General features: G+C 42.4%; 1 protein-coding gene across 1 annotated transcript in view; it reads left to right on the top strand.

The window, feature by feature from the left end:
* Nucleotides 1-20112, top strand: part of SLC24A1 (solute carrier family 24 member 1) — a 195835-nt gene that overhangs the window by 73631 nt on the left and 102092 nt on the right. Inside the window, exon 3 of the mRNA XM_078684072.1 lies at nucleotides 12916-13024. Coding sequence (XP_078540198.1) covers nucleotides 12916-13024 — 109 coding nt within the window. The remainder of the gene's footprint in view (nucleotides 1-12915; nucleotides 13025-20112) is intronic.

Here is a 20112-nt window from a genome sequence, read left to right on the forward strand (position 1 = left end):
TTCCTAGCATATGTGTATTTTTTATGAATTGGAATGTGATTTGAGAAGGCTGGCATAATTATATCTTCGCCATGTGGGCACTCCCTGACAAATTCAGGTGGCCAGTCTTGTTCAGCTAGTAGGATGTCATAACCCTTAGAAAGCTTCTCCCAAAAGAGTGCTCTGATTTTTCTTGGTTTGTCACCCTCCATCTGGAGTGTTATTTCATATAACTTATGTGGTACACTAACCCCGGTATCTGCAGTTTCAACTTGGATGCTTTCATTCAAGTCCACTGTCTCCAGATGATCTTTCAGGATCTTGCGAGCTATGGTTACCTCTGCTGCGCTGTCTAGCATTGTTTGGGCCCACTCCCCATTCTTGAGTTGTGTCCTCAAGATCCTCTTCATGTCTGATCTTTAGACTTGCTACCTTCTTTTTGGGAAATTGGCTTTTCTTATTTTTAGGAACGCGCTGTTCGTCTTTGGACTTCACTCGTTCTTCTTTTTGTTCTGATCGTCCTCTTCTTTCGGATTTCTGCGAGGAATTCTGAAAGGTACGAGAGGAACGTGTATCATTATCTTGATATCTATCAGGTTTTCTCAAATTATCCCTATTTCTAAGGTTGTACCTTTTTTCGGAGGGCTCCTGTTGAGGAGACCTTCCTCTGGACTGGGAATGCTTCTCTTTAGGAAGTGTCTGTTTGGTGTTTTCCCACTTCTTCTTAGGAGTAGTGAGATTATTTTTAATAAAAACTTTTTCAGGATTTTCAGTTAGTAGGGGTTTTACTGGTTTCCCACCCAAACTATCTCTACCTAGTTCTTCATAGGCTTTTTCAATAATTCTGGCAAGCTCATACGGTTGCTCAGTAATATCTGTTTCTTTTAGTTTTTGGTGGATCGCTACTAATGCTGCTTCACCTTTTATGTTGGCTAATAGTATAGCCGAGACCTGTTTGAAATCTTTCAGTAATTTCATACCCGGATTTAAGGCCGGTTCTGGACCGTATTCATTTTGAATCTGTCTCAGAACGTCTGGTATTACCGCCATAGACGGGACACCATGTGTTTTAGTGTAGATTGAAGCAAAGACTGTACCCCAAGTGTCGCAATCCTCTACGTGTGGTGCAATCCCCATTGGCAAACAGATTGTCAGAATCCTGTGTTTCTCATGAGGTGTACTATCAGGGAATACTGCCTCTATTTGAGTAATTTTTTGTGCTAACCAGAACGGAATTTGTTCTCGTTTTGTGGGTAATTTACCAACGACTGACTGTATAGTCTGTGGTGTAATTCTGTTTGTGTTCCCTTGATAAGGGATGTGCTGTAGAATTCTTACAGCTGGTTGGACTGTTAAAGTCTGCATGACATATTGAACCAACTGCCTGTGTATTGTAATCAGCTGTTTTAGCTGAGCTAACAACTCAGCAGCTGTCATTCTTTCAATGTCAGGATGTGGTGTATAGCCGGCTAGTACCGGCCATGTGGCTCCTGGTCTACCTAGTGGACCGGGCCTGGTAATGTGATTTTGATGTTGTAGGGCACCATTAAACCAGAGCTGATGCTCTTGGTAAGTTAGTGGAATTTCAACGTCCTCGAAAGGGACGTATTCCGCTGGTGGTTCCTCTAACTTATAGAAGTGGAATTCGTGTGTTACTGCATTTGCTGCAGGAAACAAAATCCATGAATAGAATACCTCTGTCTGCCAATATTCATGTGCCTCTATAACAAATATTACTTTACCACCTCTCGATGATACTCCATTTTCTATAAGTTTTATAGTAATGGTTTTCCTTATATTTGCCGGGATGAGTATAGCACCCGGGTCATTTTGTTGGAGAGTCGTGTCATCCAAAACTGCTTGAGCTGCTGCTGCAACTCTTTCTAATTCTTTGTCACTGTCCGTCATTTTTGTTGACTGGAAGTGTTGCAGAACAAGTTTCAAGGAAGCAAAGATTAGGTGCACAATATTTTGGAACACTGTATCTTCAACGTTGAACAAACTAAAAACTAATACATAGGATTTTTTCGTCCTACTCAGTTTAAAGCGCATATTTTATCCTTTAACCCACTCCAGACGTCTATTGGAGTATTTTACGGGAAAAAGGAGTCTGTTTGAAAAGCACAACTGAGTTACTCTAGTATCTAGCGTTAAATTATCGCCTTGCTCCACGTTGAGAGCCATGTAGTGTAGTTCCTTCATTCCCAATAGGCTCTGTGCATTGGAATAGTGTATCCTGTAGTTTAGACGTAGGACTGAAGTCAACTAGGTCTCTACCGAATATACTAAACTTAATTGTGTGTGTGCCAGCTAGCTCAGAGGTCACTAGAAACTTTATCGAATAAACAAGAAGGGATTCGTTTCTGACAACCGCTTAAAACATGACAACTTTGTTCCCCAAGAATAAGAAATATATCTCTAGAGTCGCGGAAACAATAGATAGTTATATCACTCAGTCAATCGTGCATGCTTCATTTCACCAGAGGTGCAGAGAAATAGAGAGATGGCTGTTTTCAATAAAAGGGTATTTATTGAACGGTCTTCTTTCTCAAGCATAAGAAATGAACTGCTGCAATCGTAATACTTGCTGTAAAGTAAAGAGCATATAATACGAAGAGTATTATAAAATAATACTATAAAAGCATGACATGGTTTCTAAGCCATAAGATACCTAAAATGTATAAAATACATACAATGATAAATAATGACTAAAAGTACTCAACTGGTGCTTCTAAAATACGCCTACCCCTGTGTACCTAACCTAGGTCTAGTACAAGGGAAGACGTAAGTGAGGTGTAGCCTAGTTTAAGTATTATTTGCCAAGAATCTATTCCAAGAATTCTCTTAGGGTCTAATCAGCTCCGTACCTTGGTTTTAGAATGTAGGAGGTCTTGTATCTCTCTCTCTCAGGACTCTATTTCACAGCAATCAGCAAGGTTAGCCTGGAAACACTGGAGCTGGATTTCTCGGCAGGAGAAAGTACAGCATCTCTCAGTGCATCAGCTGAAGGGTCGGCTTCCTTCGGCACTTGCTGCAGCAGGACGCATCGGGCAAGTAGATAGTCGAACTGCTCCAAACCACCGTGTTTTTGTTTGGACAAGTGTGGGCATATTTATACCTTGAAGGTGCCGAGTTTGTGGTAAGATTGGACATTATAACGTCATCAGAGACTTAATTCTCTGAAAACTCCAAGATTTCTTGGATAACTTAACATTCATGCAGGGGGAAGTCCCTGACTGCTGAAGGCGGGTTTTCCAAGAAATCGTTGTAGATTTTCGGAACTGGTGGAAGTAGCCAAGCCGTATTAGGACTACTTGAGCTATGTCTTAATATGGTTATGATTTCTGTGCCTATATAAGGTTACGGTATTTTATACCTATATAAGGGCATGAATCGGGAAAATTACACTAGGGTCCTAAAACGCGATACAACAGGACCATACCTCTAAATGGTTGGCCATGCTTCATGTTTGCTTTATTGGTTTGGATAATATAGCGTCCACCACCTTCATGGGAGAGGAGTTGTAGATCACATGAGGGATGGAGAAGTTGCTTCTTTCAGTTTTATACCTGTTTTCTTCTGCAAGTAGTATTTTAGTTTTTACTGAGGATGTTCCAAACCATGGAAACGCCAAGATCCCAATTTAATACAAGTGTTCTCTGAATGACTGACTTTTCTAGATGATTTGTTTGGCTTGTTAAATGACACAGAGGTTTTTGCTGTGGGCCTTCATCCTTAATTTCCATTGAGGCAGTTATCCACTTCCTTACTCCCTCTGTGTCAGTTAGTCCTAAATATCAGATAAATTGGTAATGTCGGGTAGTTTATCAGCATCGCTGGATTTTGGATATGTACTGTGAACCAAGGCACCCCATTCCCTGCTTGCTATTCTGCTCTCTACTTAAGCTGGTTTACTTCCCTTCAGATTTGACTTTTCTATGAATTGGACCATTCCTGATCATTCCTTCAAGAGGTTTCCTTCTCCCTCCCTTGAGTGTGCTTCATTGTACCTGTTCTGCTCTGCTTATCCCTATATACCCCTTGGGTGACTCCTTCAGCTGGACTTATGGTGTGTGTTTCCACCTCCTGATCTAAATTCCCTGCAATGAGTAGGCTTAGCACAAGGTTTATCTTTCCTGCACTCCCTAGTGACTTCTTGAAATGAAATGAAAAATTACATTTATAAAGCACGATGGCTACCCTGAGGCCTCCCAGCGCTGTGGACGGAACACAGAAGGACAGAGGAGATCAATTAAATACAGTCCTAAAAAAGGTATGTTTTTAGGAGTTTACGGAATGCTAGCCGGTTAGGCTCCTTCCGGAGAAGTAGTGGAAGGGCGTTCCATTGGATGGCGGCATTGTAGGAAAAGGATCGCCTGCCGCATCTGGCTCTGCTTTTTTTAGGGGGTAAGGCCAGAAAAGAGGACATTGAAAGAAGGTTTCTGCTTGGACACTACAGGTTGATAAGGGATTGGATAACAGCTGGGCCCTTCTTCCAAAAGGCCTTATGGGCCAGGCACATGGCCTAAACTGAATCCTCTCCCTGATCGGCAGCCAATGAAGGCTCCTAAGTGCTGGTTTAGCAGATTGCCAGCGGGGAATCTGAAGTAACAGGCGACTGAACTTTGAATCACCTGGAGCTTATGAATGGTGGAATGAGGGGCTCCTAAATAAAGGGCATTCCCGCAGTCCAGGTGGGAGAGAAAAAAGGCCTGGACCATAATCCTTCCGGCCTGAAAAGTCAGAAGGGGGAGGATCCTGCAAAGCATCCCCAGCAGGCCGTAACATGTGGCTGAAAGCTTTGCTGCCTGGCAGTTAAAATTAAGAGAACAGTCAAGCCAGAATCCAAGGCTCTTAATCTGATCTTTCGGGGCTGGTGCGGGGCCGGGGCAATTATGCCAGAACAGGGTAGAATTGAAGGAGGCGGATTTGCCAAGAAGCATCAACTTCTTGTCTTTGGTCTCCTTTTTAGGTCTCGGCTAGCCGCGCGAAGCGCGTCTCCGCCGAGACTCTTTTGTCGGCATGTGTGCTTCCCAGGAGACAATCCTGGCCGCGCGCATCGCCTTGAAGGCGATTTGAAAGTGGCACGCGCCGACTGGCACGCGCCGCGCTCGGCCTGGCTGTCTCCTGGGAAGCGCAAACATACCCAGGCACACCTCCCCCTGCACGCATGCGCACACACACACACAAGCGCACATACACGCACGCAGACAGACAGAGACACTCCCCCTCTCCCCCCGCCGTCGCACACAGAGACACACACAGAGAAGATAAAGACCTTTAAATAATACGTCCCAATACGTGCTCGCGGGGAAAAGGGAGTGAGGGGTCACCAGTTCGTGGCGGTAGCGATTTAACGGGGCGGTGACGGTGAGTGAAACACACAATCCAGATATCATGCAGGGAAAGGAGTCTTAAAAGTCTGATGTAGACCGCCTCCCCACCCAACCGAGAAACTTCCTCCGTACCTGGGTCAGCCAGGCTCCTCCGGGAGCGTAGCGCGTTTTCGCGCGTGGCTGATCCTCCTTTGGTGTCTTTGGCTCTTCCCGGTTTTCGGCGTCTTTTGGGCCCGTTCTTGTCTGTTCTTCTCCTCCTCTTCCTGTCGTCCCGTCCTCCTGAAATTCTCCACCTGGCTGCTCGGTATCGGAAAGGAGACACACTACCTTCCGGGGGTCATCTTCTTTGATTGGCTGCGAGAGAGTGACGTTCTGTTCGGGGGTGTGGTTGGGACTTGCTGCGAACTCCCAGTTAAAGGGACTGCACGAGAAATCTCCGTAGTTCTCCTCTTGGTCACAGTGTACGCGCCAATCGAGTGTGGAAATAAGGTGAGAAATCCTTTAAAAAAAAAATTCTTAGTTTCTCCATACCTGAACTCTCGACCCTGTGACAGAGTGTGAAAGGAGAATCAGAGTCAGCCAAAAAGTTATATTCTTGTTATTCAGTATGACCACACAAGCTGGAGCTTTTCTTTTGCATGATCCTAGCAAGGCTGATATTTCTATTTCCTCATTGGTTTGAGCTGTTGAAGAAGACAACATTAATAATACATTGTTCTCCTCATCGGAATTGTCAAAGTTCTTTTCAATAGCCTTCACAGTATGCATGGGAGGTTTTAGGGTCGATGCAGCTTTGCATCCCTGTGCGAGGTGTCCTTTTTTCCCCACACTTGAAATAAGACTGATTTAGAGCAAAACAAAATCTGGCATGACCCAGGTGAGATTTGCTACAGTATCTGAAACATACAAGTTCAGATTTGCCAAATTTAGTCTTACAGAAAATCGTTGCAGGATTCCACGTCAGACACCAAATTCGGATCTTTGGCAGGATGTTTACCACTAAATTGCTTGACCTCTCCGAGTTTAATAGTTACATTTAACTCTCACATACACAATTGGGAATGTTCAATGCTTCTGGAAAGTCTAAGAGCAGTTTCGTGATCAAGGTCCTCAGTGGAAAGCAGTTTCTTTCTATCAACTGATCTCGAATGATCTCATCCTTTGATTCTCTGTAGTTGCATGTGGAGGCTAAAGTTCTAAGGGTAGCAACAAAATCATCGATTGATTCCCCTGGAATCTGGGCACGTTACGTTGCAAGAATTTGTGGCATTCGAGTACAACATTTTTCCTGGGGTTGAACCTTTTGTCAAGTGTTTAGATGATGGACGCGTAATCATCAATCAACATGGAATCGCCATGCAGAGTAGTGAATAGTGAGTAGTGAGTAGTGAGTAGTGAGTGCAGAGTAGTGAGTGCAGAGTAGTGAGTGCAGAGTAGTGCGTAGTGAGTAGTGAGTGCTGAGTAGTGAGTGCAGAGTAGTGAGTGCAGAGTAGTGAGTGCAAAGTAGTGAGTGCAGAGTAGTGAGTGCAGAGTAGTGAGTGCAGAGTAGTTATTGCAGAGTGCAGAGTAGTGAGTGCAGAGTGCAGAGTAGTGAGTGCAGAGTAGTGAGTGCAAAGTAGTGAGTGCAAAGTAGTGAATGCAGAGTAGTGAATGCAGAGTAGTGGATGCAGAGTAGTGAGTGCAGAGTAGTGAGTGCAGAGTAGTGAGTGCAGAGTAGTGAGGGCAGAGTAGTGAGGGCAGAGTAGTGAGGGCAGAGTAGTGAGTGCAGAGTGCAGAGTAGTGAGTGCAGAGTGCAGAGTAGTGAGTGCAGAGTAGTGAGTAGTGAGTGCAGAGTAGTGAGTGCAGAGTAGTGAGTAGTGAGTGTAGAGTAGTGAGTGCAAAGTAGTGAGTGCAGAGTAGTGAGTGCAGAGTAGTGAGTGCAAAGTAGTGAGTGCAGAGTAGTGAGTAGTGAGTAGTGAGTGCAGAGTAGTGAGTAGTGAGTGCAGAGTAGTGAGTGCAGAGTAGTGAGTAGTGAGTGCAGAGTAGTGAGTGCAGAGTAGTGAGTGCAGAGTAGTGAGTGCAGAGTAGTGAGTGCAAAGTAGTGAGTGTAGTGAGTGCAGAGTAGTGAGTGCAGAGTAGTGAGTGCAGAGTGCAGAGTAGTGAGTGCAGAGTAGTGAGTAGTGAGCGCAGAGTAGTGAGTGCAAAGTAGTGAGTGCAGAGTAGTGAGTGCAAAGTGGTGAGTGCAGAGTAGTGAGTGCAGAGTAGTGAGTGCAGAGTGCAGAGTAGTGAGTGCAGAGTAGTGAGTGCAGAGTAGTGAGTGCAAAGTAGTGAGTGCAGAGTAGTGAGTGCAGAGTAGTGAGTGCAAAGTAGTGAGTGCAGAGTAGTGAGTAGTGAGTGCAGAGTAGTGAGTAGTGAGTGCAGAGTAGTGAGTGCAGAGTAGTGAGTGCAGAGTAGTGAGTAGTGAGTGCAGAGTAGTGAGTGCAGAGTAGTGAGTGCAGAGTAGTGAGCTGCCTCAAGTGAAGTACTCTGGTACCCAAGGATGACTAGCAAAAAATATTATTCACAACGTTGCTTACTTTTCAGCAACATTTGACAGTTTGCAAATCATCTTTATACAACAATTCAGAGTTTGATAACAAATTAATGTAACACATTGTAATATACAATGCCAATAGCTCAAACTTTAATGCTGCGAGACCTATTGCATTGTAAATGCTTGTTTATTCTTGTTAAGCAGGGACTGTGTACGTTGTTCATTTTGCAGAGTATTGATGAAGTGGGATCCCATTTGCAGCAGAATCCTCTTTCTTCTTACAAATCTGTGTGTTTGGTTCATGGCGTACATTTGTGCCCTGGACATGTGATTTTTAAGGCAAGGATATCTGAGATTTGTTTCTTGGCTGTTACCTCTTGTCTTTGGTTGGCCAATTGCTGGGATAATGGTCAATGTAGCTGCCACCACTTGGTATTGGTCATTTCTTTTGTCCTATTTTTGACGTTGACTGCTGCCATCCTGTATTCTACATGCAGGATAGGATTCACTCTTCCTGGAGTAGAAGGATTAAGCGTGGAATAGCATGATAACCTCAAGCTTCTATGCCACACACTGCATGAAGCAAAGGATGAGTATCATACAAACACTCAAACCAAGGGAAAGGTTCTGCTCTCTAGGGAAAAACAAAGAGAAGGATGATGCACCTGTAAGCACACATTGGCATAAATAGAAGTGCCACAGAAAGTAGCTCCATTGAGTTACCACTACTGCTATGTGTTCTTTATTTATCCAGAATGTTGCCCACAGGTGGTTTTCTCTTTATCATTTAGGAAGCGGTTTGTGTCACTTCCAGTTTCTCTTCTCTTACCTTTTGTACATTTGAAGGTGTATATTAATTATTCAATCTCTTCATATCTGGATTTTATTAACCAGAATTTCCAACACTGTATATTTCACATTTTAAAATTAATACATCTGCCAAGTGTACCTCTCCTCAATGATGATCCAGTGCAACTATAGCTCTATTGCTTCTTCCTGGCTCCCTCAGCTCAACTTCTTCACACTAGTGCCGCAGGTGCTCCAATGTTTTCTAGGAAGACCCGACTCCCTCACCCACAGGCACTTTGTGCATCTCCTTCATCATAAGTGGAATCATTTTACCCATTTATGACTAATGAGACACAGGATGTACCCTATTTTGAAGCTACCCAACATTCCATCTTACCACAGTGTAAGACTAGAGTAGTACTCTCCCAGAGTGTGCTTAGACTCCTTCATTTCAGCCTGCCCTAAAGGTCTGCATCTGTCTTCCATGCCGCATTGTGCACTGGCATTTCAGACCTGTCACACACAATTCTGGTGTCTGAAAATGTACATTTGAATACTTTTGTGGTTTGCCATCACTAGTCTTCGCTCTAGTTTACTGTGCTCACACCTGCTTGGGTGTTCCTGCTTCATGTCCAGAACTACTGATACCTTTTGGTATCTCCTCAACTCTTAACCATAATCATCTCACAACGAAGGAGCAGTGTGTATGTGTTGGGAATTAAAATACATTATTTTGCAGGGGCTCCCTAGAGCCACAAACCTTAAGGTAGGTAACTATATGTCTACACTCATTGAACAAACTTGTTGACTACTCAGGTATATGGTGCAAGATCGACAGTCGTAAAAGCTGTGCCTATAATACTAACAGTACCATACAGAAATGAAAAGTAAACAATTACAGATATGTGCCAGTAATTCTGCTCAAGCTTGTAATTAGCAAAGTAGTCAAAGGCAGAGACATCTCTTACAGGAGATAAAAGGCTACTAGAGACCATTACATGAATACAAGAGGATATCACAGTCAAGAGCAAGTAAAAAGCCTAAAGGAGTATACAATTCATAATTTGCAATACAGATACTTAAGCACTCAAATACAAAAAGTAGTGGAAAAACTCGCCTTCAGGAAGCAGCTCAAGACCTGGCTGTTCGAGCAGTAGCGGACCCCCCCTCCCCTAGCGCCTTGAGACCCTCCGGGTGAGTAGTGCGCTATACAAATGCTTTGATTGATTGATTGATTGATAGGTCAGTGAGCTTGAAATGGTTAATTCCTAAGACTATATAGCCTTTAAACTCATGAGTTGGATTCTGAGAATTCTGTCAATGAATTTGAATATTTCATGAAATGTGATTGGCTAATGAAGTGCTTGAATAATTTTTTACCCACCATCTTGAAATTTGCAAATTTGCTGATACTCTCACGTTTGGCCAAATGGAAATAAAATCTTCAACCTAAGCCTCCGTGTACTGGAGGTTGTATACATGGAGTTGTCCAGCACTTAAATGCTAATTTTCCATTAAAAAAGCCCTCCGAAGTTAACTGAAATAAACACATTTAGGAAAGTTATATGGTTCAACCAATGCAAAAATGAAAAAAAAATCAGAAATTCTTTGAAAAAATGTTTGTGATGCTATCATCTCGCAACAAAACCTAAAACTATTTTGCCAGCTATTACTTATACCATAAATCATGACCCCTCCCGAATTAAAACCAAAAACCTCTTTATTTACTTTAGTCTACCTTGAAAACGACTACTCGTTACCAAGTTAGAAATTGATGGTACTTGCAGTATGATATTGCTGCACAATTATCTCACCAATATCCAGATCTTTCTCAATGAGATGCCATTGTTTTTGAGAGATGTGTCTTATTTCACGTTGCCAGTAATTCCTTATATTTTTTCTTAAACTTCCTCTTATAACATATTCAGTTTTTGAACAGCAGTTTTGCACTATTCCGATTTTTCTGAAAAGACAAACAAAACGAGGAGCCAGACTTATCACCATGTACAGCGAAGAATTAATCAACACAAATTCCCCAAAATCTCTGAAATTTGCTAGTATGTAATTATGCAACACACAGCACACACCATAACTCACACTTCTGCCATGGCAAATGTACCCAAATGCCAAAGGTATGTGTAAAACAAAAAGTCTGTGTATCAACAGCAAATCATGCCAAGGGTGTGTTACGATGAGCGTTTTGCATAGTTTACCACAACTGACAAATTTCAGGGGGAGTTTCTAGATCTTGCCTAAATAATGACAGTTTAACTATCTTGCCAGCCTTATGGTTTCCCAAAAACTCATAATAAAAATACATGCATATAAGGTACTTTTAGTCAACACTCTTTATCCGCCACAAATGCTACTCTAATGGCCAGATGTGAGACTGTTTTTAGCAGTCGAAACCGGGAAATCGACCCGTTTACGACTGCAGGAAAGGGTTGTAGAATGTATTAAACCTATTTTGCAAGTCGGTAACCTGTTACCTACATGCAAAATAGGTTTTGCAAGTTGCTATTAGGAAAGGCCATGCCAAGGGTGTCCCTTCCTAATAGCGAGTCGCAGCAGGATGGAAGATTGTTTTGCAACCGCAAATGCAGTCGCAAAACAATCGCATTTACCACCAATTTCAAATTGGTGGGAAGACAGTCGCAAACAGGAAGGGGTCCCCAGGCGACCCCTTCACCTTTGTGATTGGCAGCACAAATGTTTTCAAGAGCAGGCAGTGGTCCCACGGACCACTGCCTGCTCTTAAAAAATTAATCTGAAATGTTTCATTTTTATCTTTTAAATGACACCTGTTTTCCTTTAAGGAAAACTGGATGCATTTAAAAAAGAAACTGCTTTATTGAAAAAGCAGTCACAGACATGGTGGTCTGCTGACCCCAGCAGGCCACCAGGCCACCATTCCTGTGAGTGCCAGCCATTCCCAACGGGTCACGAAATGCGACCTGCCTCATCACAATTTGCAAGTCGCAAATCAATGCAAATTGCGAGTCGCCAGCAATAAGCGTCATACATCTGGACATAAGTATGCTCCCTCCTACCTAAGCCCATAGTATAGGACAGTGGGTCAGGACACTTTAGCCATTGGAGACCTTCACTTATGAATTACTGCATTTTGTTTGTACACATGTATACATCCACCTACAAAAAAAGCCCCTAATGCTAAGCAGTTGAAAACATTTGTACTTACCAATGACTACTAGGTCCCATATATAGAAGGATGTCATCACTTAGATAGACAAAAATAAGGACATTTATTGAAATCTAGAATATTTCCTCACTCTCCTAAACAACTTTGACATATTTATTCATGTATTTATCAAAACGAATAAAAACCGAAATCATTAAAATAGCAAAAGTGTGTATGCAAATTTATATTTTGAAGCCACACCTTGTGAAGGTCATTGGAGGCCCTTCCATTTGATTCAAAAGGGGCAGCTAGTACCCACTTGAGGTACTGCAGCTTCATGAAAGAATTTCCAGGTTTTGGCATTTAACTTGAGAACGCTCAGTTACTGCAGATTTGTAGGGTTTTCAGTTGGGTGTGACTCCAGAGTGACACCTTCTAACCACTTGAACAACTGTAGCTTTGTGAAAGAATTTTGAGGGTCACTGACAAAAACACAAATCCTGACAGAATCACTTCCAAAACAACAGACAGCTCGTTCATCTGAGGACTAGGTGTCAATTACTACTCCAAACCTACATCTGGAGACAAAAAGATACACACACCTGGCATCATTAAAATATTGATCGGACACTGAGTTGCCGCAAGCACACATTAAATCATCAAGTATTCGAATGGTCACTCAAACCTTGAACCATCAAAAATCCTTCGCCATTCAAACCACTGATTACAATATTGTCCACCACATTCTTACCGCTTGCTGGGCAGACGGTCAGCAAAAGCACACTGCTGCTTCTGAGTGTCACTTACCTCACTGCTTATTCCTTGGGTTTTACAAGCCATCTTCAAAAGGGATGGATGTGTTAACACTGTGAGAGTGGGGGTGCTGCTCAAAACAGAAATACATTAATTTGCATCCACACCCTCCTAATTAATAGCTATTTGTGATAACTTGACTAGATATTTTTACCCATTGTTTCTTCTCCCCTACCCATTCTAATTGGCAAATGTGGGGGATTAGGTTCAGGTGCTGACACTGGGAAACATATTAACGTATTGTTTTCGGTACCCTTGTGTGTCGCGTATAATGGTCATGAAATTTAAATTTCTCACCTGTCACTGTGCAATGACATAAGTACTTACACCGCTGTCTTTTTGCCTAGCTCAAGCCATTCTTGCAGCGGGGAAGCAGCTCGGCCTCGCTGCACAACAGCACCCTGCGCAGCACCATCTTCCAGCTTATGATTCATACTCTGGACCCCCTTGGGGAAGGTAAGGGCACTGATCTACATGAATAGAGTGGTAGAGGGTAACTGTATGATTGACTTTAAACCCAAGCTACATGAATACTCTGAGGAGGGAAATGGTGGATACAATGTCAATGCAAAGGTGCTACCACCCCCTAGCTTGGTTTTTGTTTTTGGGAGTCTCCCAGAGCACTAGTCATCCAGAGTATCCCTGATTCCTCTGCTGGAGTGCATGAGACAATTCAAACAGAAAGAAAATCAGTCAAAGAAGTGAGTCTTGCTGGGTGTGGGGGCTGGCATGTGGGTAGGATAGTGGCCCACTGGCACGCAGATGAAACTGGTGGGGCCACCTAGATAGTTGGACAAATGAACGTGTTTCGCATGGTGTATTTTCTTTGGTCGCACCTAAGATAGCACATGTGATGTCTGTTGCGAGACATATTGTTAGATTTCAGTGGGCTTAGAGCCCGTCCTTGCCTACCATTGGTCAGGTTCATTGCAACTCTTGTGTGCTTACTTCTTATCCACAAGCGTGTGTATAGGCATTCCTTCCTCTTCTTGTGTTTGTCCATCCTCTTGCACATAGGTGCATTATAGTGTTTTTCTACTGCTTGCTTTTTCTGGTGCTACTTTTTTCTTTTCCTTTTAGCACTGTACAAGAATGCATGTGTATTCCAGCTGTCTCCCAGTGAGCTTGTCTCCCCACTCCCCCGCTCTCTGTGTTCCTCTTTCTCGTCCGTGTGCTTCACCCCACACTCCTGTGTTTCCTTCATGCATGGGAGCGTTCTTCCTGCCAAGTCCACATTGCTGTCTTTTGTCTGATCCTCAGACCCGCTTCCTGTATTGCTTCACAGGTGCACCACCATTTTGCTTCTGCCCCCGCCCGCACCCCCATGTTGCTTCCATCCTTTGCCACCTCCCACGCCCCTGTGGTGCTTACCATCCCAGCTTTTCTTCTCCTCTGTAGAGTTGACTACTATTGCTCTTTTGGTTTTGACACCAATGTTTTGATTTCCACATGGCCAGTCACTGCTGTATGTCCCTCTTTTGTGTATTTTACCTCTTTAAACTAGACTCCATCATTGTCTCCCTTACCTCACCTGTTCAGTTTTACAGTTTCTCTGAATTATCTGAATCTACAGGGAAAAAGGACGACTTTTTAGACAGGCCGATCCCTCTGAAAGACTGACAGGGCTTGGGCAGATTTAGTCACATGCGAGGCATAGCCTCATTTGTGACTATCTTGCCGTAGCCCTATCAGCCTTTTCGAGCCACCAGCTTGTCGAACGAATTCCCCATATTTTTTGTATGGCACTGTGTCTTAGAAATGGTGGTAGAATTTCTGCAGGGGAATACAAAATCCTTTTGTTTCTGGAAATTGAAGTCAGCATGAAGCTGACAGGAGGGGTGATGATGTAACTATCCAAACGTTAAACTAGCTAGGCATCCCCTCAGACTTCAAATGGAGAACGTCAACATAAGGCACCAGATGAAATGTGAAATTACCATAAACGGTATTTGAGAAAACACGAAAAAACCTGTAGCATGTGCAGAAGGGGGTCTGTGGCTGTGTTTGTGTATGTTGTGTTCACGTGAGCTATGTTGGTGGGGTGCGTTGGGTGGAGGAAGTGGGTGTTTTTATTTCTGTGAGGGAAGTGATGCATCAGTCTGTGTTGGACTTCCACTATATATGTTTTAGGTGGGGATGATGTGTTTATGTGGGAGCTGTATGTCTAGGTGTGGAACAGTGCTAGTAAGTGTGTTGATGTGTGGAACACGTGTTTTGAAGGAAGGTAAAATGTGTTTGTATATATATATATATATGCAGTGTGGGAGATGTGTTTGGAAGGTGGAGTGTTGTATCCGTCAGTGGGATCAGAGGTGTTTGGGCTCTGAATATGACATCTGTATATTGGATGAGAGTGTGGGTGTTTTACGTATCACTGTACAGGGTCTATATTGTGTTTGGGTACATTACATTTATATATGTATCTTGGTAGCAAAGTCCTGATTTAGACTTTGAAGTAAAATATACTATTACTACAGAAGCCTGCATTATTTTTACTCATGGGTAGCAATCATAGACAATTTAAAAGTTTAACTCGGAAGACTGTGGAAAAAGTGGATTGGAGCATATATATTTGGTGCAGAATATTAAATACAAGTCTTAAAGTACAAGATACTTGAATGATGTATTAGTCTATACTAGAGTTTTAAAATAAATAAAACAAAATATCTACATCAAAGAAATTGTATCTTTAGAATGTGGACATGTTTAACATTCAACATCCTTTTCACTCCACTGAGGACTCAATTATAACTGGGCTCTTAATGCCAATTTTGGTGAAAAACTGAGTTTTAGCCCAAACCGATATTGTTATGCATGTGGTAATACTGCATGTGGTCTTAACACACGTGTACTGGGAAACTTCTTCAGGTCAAACTTGGAGGAATTTGTTTCCTGAATAAAAGGCAGAGAATGATAAACTAATATGTTTTAATTAGTGTGGGAAACCCGATTTCTGCAAGTTATTATCTAATATATAGAAACTATATCATTAATTATTGTTAATGCTGGATGGGTTTTTACCACTTCGCAGTTAAAGCAGGTCTCACAGTGAAAGCTCTAGTGCAGCGCTTTTACTACTCGCCCCCAAAAACTTGCTGGACAGACTCCAAATATAGTGGGTCCTATTTCTAGGCGAAACTCATTTTGCAGCAGTAGCTGTACTCCATGCCATTTTCTACATCCGTTTGTTTTGGGAATACGTGTTAATTCATGAGTAAATTGCCCTAATATAGCTTTGGTAAACATTATTTTTATAATTTTGTTTATCAGAAACCATTACCAAGTGCAGTTGTGTTAGTTCTGCATCCAAAAGACCACACTATACAGAAACATTAAGTTAACTGGGAAATATTCATGGGTCTCTTAGCACATCCACCCAAGTAATATTTGGGCAAATAATAGTTCAAGAGAGAATTTGACCGAAAATTGTCCCATGGTGTTCCCCCATGGTGTTACGTTTTTAAGGAGAAGTACCGGATTTGGGGAGGTGTGTTTTAGGAGGAAAGGGATGCAAGACCACTTGCTAGACTGGATTTTGTATGTGTCTGAGATCAATGGAATGTTTAAGTGCTGTAGTAAAGCAACGATTCAGACTTAAATGAATTATGTGAGAATTAAGGATATTCTTCTGCACACCAAAGGATGTCTCGTGTAAACAAGTAGACTAACAGGCTTGTGAGAGCAAGAACGATTAAGTACCAGGCATCACTGCATTCACTGAATAGAGAAATGTACATTCTTTGGGAACCTAGGATAGATAGAGAGGATGTCAAGATACACCAACCATGCAATCCAGAGCCAACTGGAGAGATGTGAGCTTCCACACTTCTCTGAACCCACTACCAACCTTACAGTAACAACACATACGTTAGACATAGACTGGGGATAGTGAAAGGAGTCACGAGAGAAACAGAAACTCTGAATATCCTCATACTGCCTGGTTATACAGCTGGGCTTGGTCAGCTCTACAGAGTATGAATTTCTAAAGATAAGAGAAGATGGCTATAGTATTGGCATCTAACTTCTGATATTGTATATGCTATATCTTCTGACACTTTGTATTTCCAACTCTATTCTGGAGTGAAAGTTGTTGATATTTTCCTAAGCTGAAATAAAATTACAGTTCATCTATTAACTGCAAACTCTAATTTGTTTGTTTGCAGTCAAGATGTATATCTCTGTTTGCAAACCTCATGAGAATAATGTGGCTTCATGGGATATGTAGTCTTCGTGCCTTCACTTAGGTGTTTAGTGTAGTGTGTTCATCTGAGACACAAGACCTCTGCCTAGGTGGTGCATACACTCTACACACCTCTATTTTCTCCTGCTCTTGAAGATTCACATGTTCAGGAGATTCGGGGTAGTGTTTCTCCCTGCAGGACCAGTGCTCTGAGCACCTGCTATACATCCTGTCACTTGCAACTATTTATACCATACCGAAAATACATAAAAACATGATCAAACCACCTGGACGCCCCATCGTATCTGGATGTGGGTCGATTCTGGAACCATTAGGGAAGTATATTGATTTCTTCATCAAACCCTTGGCAGAGTCTTGTCAATCATACTTACGAGACACCATGCATACAATCACGATCATCGAAAATCGACCTTTCGATCCACAGCCTCAAATATTGGCCACTTGTGATGTGGTATCCCTTTACACCTGCATTCCTCAACAAGAAGCACTAGCAGTGATTACTAGATGTCTGAATCAACGACCAGCCCCGGTACAAGTCCCTACTGAATTCATTATAGCTTTACTGACGATAGCTATGACCAAAAACTTCTTCATCTTCAAAAATAAATTTTACCTTCAGATCTCCGGAGTGGCGATGGGGGCCCCATTTGCCCCGGATGTGGCAATTTTGTACATGGCGGCATTTGAGAACGACACTGTGCTGAACAACTTGAATCCATTCAGAGACCAACTCAGTCTCTGGATGCAATATATAGATGACATCCTTCTTGTCTGGGACAGCGACTCGGACGAACTATCAGCATTCTTTGTGTGGTTGAATCAACAATCACCACATTTAAAGTTCACCAGTCAATCAGACAACAAGAAGATAAACTTTTTGGATATCACCATCTACGAAGAATCTGGAATCCTATTGACTACATTGTATCGTAAACCGGCGGAGAGGAATTCACTGTTACAATACAGCAGCCATCATCCCCGTGCTCTCCGCGATAATTTACCATTCGGACAGTTTCTTCGCATCCGAAGGAACTGTTCCAATAAAGAACACTACCTCCAAGAATCAGAAGATTTGGCAAAACGTCTTCAACAACGAGGATATCCCAAAAGACTGGTGAAGAAATCGAGGAAGCGTGCCTGGTTTTACCCCAGAGAAGAACTACTTATTCCAAAAGACAAGAAAGCAGCCAACGAGGAAAGGATAGTATGTGTAACCACGTATTCCACCAAAAGCAATCAAATCAAACGCATTATCAACCAGCATTGGCAATTGATATCTGATGATCTTAATCAAAGAGGATCTCCTCTACATGCATTCAAAAGAGCTAAGAGTGTCAAAGACCATGTGGTGCGTTCCTTTCTATCTGGCCCTGAGGACCCGACAATCACTTCATTATGGAATCTTCGACCTGTTTTTGGCCACTTCAGGTGTGGGACTTGCAAGGCGTGCGACACAACTATTCAAACTAAAGAGTTCGTACATCTACAACAAAGAATCCCACTTAAATTCCATAGTAATTGTAATACGTCGAACATCATTTACGCCATTGTCTGTCCATGCGGACTGATATACATTGGCCAAACTCAACAAAAGGCCAAAGTACGAATTCTCCAGCACATGAGCAGGATAAGATGCGAAGTGCAGGGGGCACCTCTAGTTGATCACTTTAAGCTCGCCACCCATTCCCCTGAGAGCCTAAGATGGGTGATACTAGAGAAGGCAGTGCTGGGACCACGGGGTGGTAATATCTCTAATATTCTGAATATACGTGAAATTAAATGGATGCTTCACTTTGATTCAATTCAGAACGGACTCAATGAATATGACAGCTCCTTTTCACAGTTAGCGATATTGCCTTAATATGCACTTTTATAACGCAGTGTACACAATTACAGGTTACAACTATTTCAATTGGCCTTTACCCTCATGTGAGAGGTACGCCTCATAATTGTGTCCAATGACCTTATCAGATTGCACACCAATTCCACACCAATGTTTATAATGACAATGATTTCCTTAAATGCTTTCCTAGGGTTGGAACTATTTCATATCACTATTATAACTATCATATAATCATATGGGACTTTACCCTCATGAGAGAGGTACGCCCGAATAAAAGATACGGAGCACACACTAATGCTCTCCATTTGATTCTGAATTGTACATGTTTGAGAATTGCACCAACCTAGACAATACGCTACTCATACTGAATTCATTGTAAACTTTGATGTTGTTTCACTTTGCTCATCTTTACCTGTCAATTAACTCTAATTTTTCAGGTATGACATTACATAACCTCGTGTGAATCTATTTTGCCCATGAAATGTCCCTTATACACAAGTCTTTCTTCATTGTCCATTAAATGGTTCCCATGGTTACCCCCACAACAGCCCCATCTCTGCCGTTTTCCGAGCTATACAGCATTCCTATGACCATGACAGACACTTTTTGATAACACCCAATGTTTGTTGCTTTGGTGTTAACTGTCCTTAATAATACCTACGTTACCGCTTTCCTTCACTCGGACGAGTGTCTGTCTTTGCGGTCTACTTTTACTGAGACAATCACGTGCCCTCGTTTCCATGGTTACTTACCTAACCAGGAAGTCTGCCTTGCTACGTCAGACGCGAGTGCAGTTTGATGCTCGATCCGGTCGGCATTCGGTAAGCCTCCTCCCACGGTCCGCGAATTCATCTTTTACTAACTGCCGTGGCCTCATTCGAAATGTTTTAAAACTAATGGCCTTGTATTATGTTGATCCCTAGGTCAACATATAAATCGATGTTGGAACCGCATATTTTTTGAACCTACGCCGATCCTCACGGACGACGCTGGTAAGCCTCTTTGAGCCTGCAATGTGTAAATACCTGTTACATTATAGATTGATTGCATATTTTGAAATTAGATCATTATTGCATTTCAGATATCGACTTGTACGCCGCCATATATCTTTCAACCATCGCCGATCCTTCAGGACGACGCTGGTAAGCCTCCTCTCCCTCCATGAGCCCACAATGGTCAATAACATGTTACAGTATAAGTCAATTACATATCCTAAAGCCAGACCATCGTTTCTTTTCAGATATCGACTGGTACGCCGCCCCAGGGCCGGCCTCTTCCTCCACCTCTCTCTTTTTGACCTTCATTTAAGTAAGGGTCACATTCATAATTGTTCATACTGATTCCTTTCTCCTCCTTTTAAATGCCTAATATTAATTGATTTCTGCTTTACCCCCAGCTATGATATTAGTCTTGATGACGCAAGCTGTGATAAGATAGAGCGATAATCTTAACGGTATGCTCCTTGTTGTGTGCTACATTACTTGAATCTAATTGGTCACA

Source organism: Lissotriton helveticus, chromosome 3_1 (assembly GCF_964261635.1).
Source record: "Lissotriton helveticus chromosome 3_1, aLisHel1.1, whole genome shotgun sequence".
NCBI classification, from domain to species: domain Eukaryota; kingdom Metazoa; phylum Chordata; class Amphibia; order Caudata; family Salamandridae; genus Lissotriton; species Lissotriton helveticus.